At 38.0% G+C, this 5,244-nt stretch overlaps 1 protein-coding gene across 4 annotated transcripts in view; it reads left to right on the forward strand.

Moving 5' to 3' along the window:
- LOC118413017 (protein FAM53A-like) overlaps nt 1–5,244 on the forward strand; it is a 95,708-nt gene that overhangs the window by 66,615 nt on the left and 23,849 nt on the right. For 3 of the 4 annotated variants that reach the window (XM_035816134.1, XM_035816135.1, XM_035816136.1), the window contains exon 5: nt 4,922–4,987. In XM_035816134.1, the coding sequence (XP_035672027.1) occupies nt 4,922–4,987 (66 nt within the window). The remainder of the gene's footprint in view (nt 1–4,921; nt 4,988–5,244) is intronic. The other variant, XM_035816137.1, reaches the window with a different exon arrangement.

Genomic DNA, 5,244 nt, shown 5'->3' on the forward strand with positions numbered 1-5,244 from the left:
ATCACCATTCAGCAGATATATCCAGAATCAATGAGAGCAAGCTGCAAGATCCTAGCATGCTCTCCATGATAAAGCCCTTGAAGCAAAATTAGACATTATGTTGGATCTCTTGATATTTCACCCACAGTGCTTCAGATATACATACATGACATTGTAGTTTAGATGTATGTACTCTAGATCCATATATGAGTACAGTCTACCCTTTTGGATCCATGCCAAAGGGCATCAAATTGAAACAGCTTTACTCTGGAGCCATCATAAGGGTGCACAACGAGTGTTTGCTGTGATGTAAAGAGTAATTCTCCCCAAAGTACATCATGTAGTCATGTATGTGGAACTGTTCCTTTACAAAGTCTTTTGCAGTAACAAGGTTCAACGTCATTCCTCATGATTGCACTGGGTACCCTTAGACTACCACTTAAAAACAAAATGGTTAACTTAAAGAGATCTACCAATTAAATGCAGCATCAGTAATCCCTGATGTATGCACACTTCACAATATCCAGGTGTTCTTAAGAAGGCTTGAAAAACATCTAGTGTGGTGGTCTTAAGTTACCCTGTAGGATTATGAAAATTGAAATTATGATGAGACATGCTTGATTACACAAAAGTAATCTTTTGGGAGCAGTGGCTTATATAATATAGTATGTACTTTTTGTACATTTTTGTGTAAAAGACACAAGTTGATGCACTACCATTTTGTCGTCAGGAAGTGCACAAGTCAGTATATGAGGAAGCTTCACTCCTTGTTACTGTATCTAGCTGAAGGGCATGACAGAATGTCACATGAGAGGCAGTTTTATGAGAGGCAGAGTAGACTAGAGTGTGTATCAGAGATACATGTACTAGTACCTTTATGGTAGCCATCAGGAACATTTGGATGATATGATTCGCTGTGAAACCCCCAGGCAGATGGTCCATCTGTGTATTTGATGTTCAGCAATTCAATCTTTTGCTTTATGTCCTAAATGGCCATCTTTTACCTTCAGAGATTCGGAAAAGATTGCTGTTTGAAATAGACCTCAATTTTGCATATACTCTCTCACTTTCTTGTGGCTGTATTCACTGTGTAATCTGAACTTGGCCTGTAGCCACAGAATGCAGCATATTCAATCAAGTGCAATCAGGATATGACTATATCAGCATGTTGCACATGTATGGTGCACATGTATGGCATGCATGTATTCTTGTGATCATGATGATGATGACATACATGTTTGCACATGTATTTTTTTGTAAAGAGCAGCATTGTAAAGAGCAGCATTCTAAGGGGTTAAAGAATTCATTCTGTCTTTCAAAGCGTTAAATTGAAATTAAGTTGTAACTTTTATTTTGTGGTATATCTTCATCATTCTTCTGATATTATTCTAGTATCCTCTGCAGGTTTGGAAGTCTTGCAATTGGCACAATTTAGCTGTAACAGCTCCTGGTTGACCCATATATAAGAAAAAACAGAAACATCATGGAATCATTTCTAAGTGAATGTCATTTGATTTATTGTGTATCCTTTATTTGGCCCAAGTTTGTGCATCCAAATTACCTGTTTAGAAATATTTACTTGGGCTTTTTGCCCCAGTAACGAAGCATAGGCCACCAAATGATGTCCCTCCACTGGACTTGTCTCTGAACCTTCTATTACAGCTGTACCTGTAATGTTGCAATATATTCCTATTTCTTTATAACTAGCCAGATGTCAGCCCCCTCAGTATCTTTCAGTCTTGAATGATATTATTTGGTATTGCCTAAGACATTATTGCCCAATCTTTTAGGCTGTACTTACGTAAATTTAAGCCCCCGTCACGAATCAAGAACTGAACACAGCCGACGTGTCAGCAAGCTCAATATGGGCTTGTAAGATGTAAGGGAAAAATATAGATTGACCTGAAAGAAAAAAAATATGGCTTAAGTACATTTTCACTCATGTAACTTCTCCCAAACTTTCCTTTTCAAGAAGTTTCATGCAACTGAATTGACTTTGTAATACACCCTTTGCATTGAGAAGCATGAATGGCTAGCAGAAACACCGACTTTACAGCTTATTTATGTCAAGTTATTACCAAACCAGCCTCCGGGGATGCCTTAGGTACACATAAGGTGGGCAAACATAAGAATATCTATAGCCCTATTGGTAGCTTTAGTACATTTTAGTACCAGGGCTGTATTGGACCATCAATGCAACTCGGTCTTCTACATATAAATCTTCCTTTTGACTTATTCTGTAGTCCATAAAGCATTGCTGCAGGAATTGGCCCAGAGATGAGAGTTTTTTTTTTTTTTTTTGTATATATAGTGTTTTTGTCTTCTCAATGCGTATATTGTATCTGCTTAGATACAAAACTTCGATATGCTGTAAAATCAGCTTTGTATGATAGAACTGCTGGCTTCTGTGCAGTACATGATAAGTTGTTGTATATCAATAGTTTACTAGCAAGCTTTAGGTCTCTATATATGCATTGATCGATAATGTTTTAGTCTTTAAACTGCTGTGGTCTTGATTTTCTTTACAGATCCTATCAAGGCTTTTACATGTACATGTACATTATTGCCTACCATTCCATTAGTTATGTTTCATATTCTTGAAATGGCTTTCGTGGAAAAGTTACAGGTTTACATTTAGCGCAGGAGTAATAAACCCAAGGGAATGTGATAATCAATATTTCACATCTCTGTTGATCAATTATAGTAGTTAGCTGTGAAATAAGTGGCACATTTATCGCCCTTCTGCCTTCCCTGTTTTGGTGTTCAGAATCTTCCCTCTGTTGTGGAAGATGCATCGTCTTCCAAGAAGATGTCACGGAAGATCCGATCACTGTTCGAGATAAGACAGAAGAAGATTTCCTGAAAATCCTCTCATTTTGATGGCCCGCTGTCATAATCTACAACCCAAAGTCACTCTGAATGCCTGGTAATACTTAGATCTATCTACCAGCTACTTGATTCACGAGGAGAGCTTAAGTATGTATGTAGGGACTGGTAGTGTAGCCATAAAAGTAAATTGCATTACGGCTTTTACGGGCATTATACGAGTGCTTGGGGGCTCAAGGGAGATGGGGAGGCGAACTTTCTGCAGTGGTTGTCAAAAGTTTACTCATAGCAGTTCAAGGTCCACATAAGTCTTGTTGTTGTAGTGTCAGCAGTGGGAACCCCTCCCATTCCTTATGGCATTTCATCAGCTGGAAGTCCTTAGAGCTGGAGGATTTATGCATGATGTGGCACTAAAGGGTATGGAGGGTGTGATGGATTTTTCCACACAGATCTTGCACCTTACGTGGATTTACATTTCATGGTCTGGTATGTGCATTATTGTGAAAAGCCTGTTCAAGAGGAAGATTGGGGAAAGTTATCTCTTAATCAATCATCATTACTGTACTGGAGGGTTTATTACCTCCATACAGAAATGAAGGTATAGTTTGGGCCCTATTTGTATGTGTTTCTGCAGCAATAACCTCTTAACATCTGCTTGTGGAGATACTTGGTCAAGCTGGTGCATGAGTTACTCCTTCTACAAATACTGTAAATAGTAAATATAGATAACTAGGGCTATGCAGAGCCTAGAAGGAGAATAACCAAGCCCCAGTCACTAATGCCCAGTCCCTCTGAGTTGTGATATCTCACAACCTGTCAATCCGAGGTCGCCATTCATATGTAAGCATTCCGTGCCACAAACTCACAGTTGTCAATAGGTTCATTACTGCGGCTAAATTTTACAGAAACACCATTAAGAAAATTACAGTCATTACTGCTAACTGCTCGTCAATAATGCAGAATTCTTAGTAACATTGTGTAGGGAGCTGTGAAAAACATTTTACACTGCAAATAGCCATACTTGTGTTCGGGTGTTTAAGATCTTGCTTGTATGTATATGTATATATGAAGTGCAACTCTACATGTACCTATTCTGTAACAAGGATATAACCAAGTACTGTGATAGATTGTACTAGAGCAGAAAGTCTCAGTAAAGCAGTTTTATGCAATTATCTTTGTTTGTAGGGAACATGTCTCCAGGAAAATTTGATTTGGGATCATGATTACCTGAGGAGCTGACATTGCATGCAATACTGTTGTCTACATGTCAGCGTAGCCTAGTGTCCTAGAAGCGGGTTATTATGTCATATTTGAAAGCTAGAATATTGAAATTTTGATTATGATACATAAATCTGCATTGTTTTGTTACTGAAATCTACATTTATATTTATATTTACATCCACTGAAAACTAACTCATCTTCCCAGCCATTTATATACATTGTATCTATTACAGTCAACGTAATACAATTACATAGTACAGCGTTTTGCACCTGAAGGCACACAAATTGTTTTAATGGCACCAAACTCCTAAAGGGGATGTCACTTTCCAATGTTTCATTTAATACATAATCAGAACGCCTTTTGCAGGTATTTTTTGTTAAAAAACTTACCATTCACTACACGCATGCGAACCCTACCCATGTATTCCCTACATATACATGTATAAACATGACTTTCATGGCGAATATTCTCTTTAAGAACACAATTGTTTTTCTTCTCGCCCCTGAAATTTGTTTTGTAACCTAACTTTTGCCAGGCGTTGTCAGGCACACTGTATTCAGTCATAGGCTGAGATTAATTGATTTAATTACAGAGTAATGGGGAGTTAATAGAATACTGATGCTTTTTGATGCGCTTTGGACTAATAGGTACTATCATTGTATAATGTGAAGTAAGTTTTTTACCTCCTAGAATTGACATCAATTGGAAAATAGCACTAATTACTGATTGAACTCTCAATATCCCAGATTGCACACATACACAAAGCTGTCCTTTCAGTACCCTTGACAGAGTTTTATATTTTTCCCCAACTGTACAGGTCATTTAATGAAACGTTCCTGCATGCCTCCTGCAATGTTTTTGTTTAACACAAAACATGTCTCTTGTGTCTTTCAGAGTTCCTATGACCAATGCAGCCAGCGAAAGCAGGGTGTGAGAATACCACAGTATGTTGTAAGTACAGTACGTATCTTTTCTCCCTTCTTTCATGTTCCCAGCTTGTCTGTTGTGCTATTTTTGAATACCAAAACCTGTTCAACTTTGATAGGCACACAGGTCTCATCTGACACCATGATAGTGTTAATCATGACCCGCCATCAGGTAGTTGTTATTTTTGTCTGTGGTGCTGAAAAGTGTGATGTTATGTCGCATAGTAAGGTTCTTTAGGCACAACCAGGGAGTACTTACATCCAACGTTTCAATGTTTGTCACTATCTTCA

Source organism: Branchiostoma floridae, chromosome 4, assembly GCF_000003815.2.
Source record: "Branchiostoma floridae strain S238N-H82 chromosome 4, Bfl_VNyyK, whole genome shotgun sequence".
In the NCBI taxonomy this organism is placed as follows: domain Eukaryota; kingdom Metazoa; phylum Chordata; class Leptocardii; order Amphioxiformes; family Branchiostomatidae; genus Branchiostoma; species Branchiostoma floridae.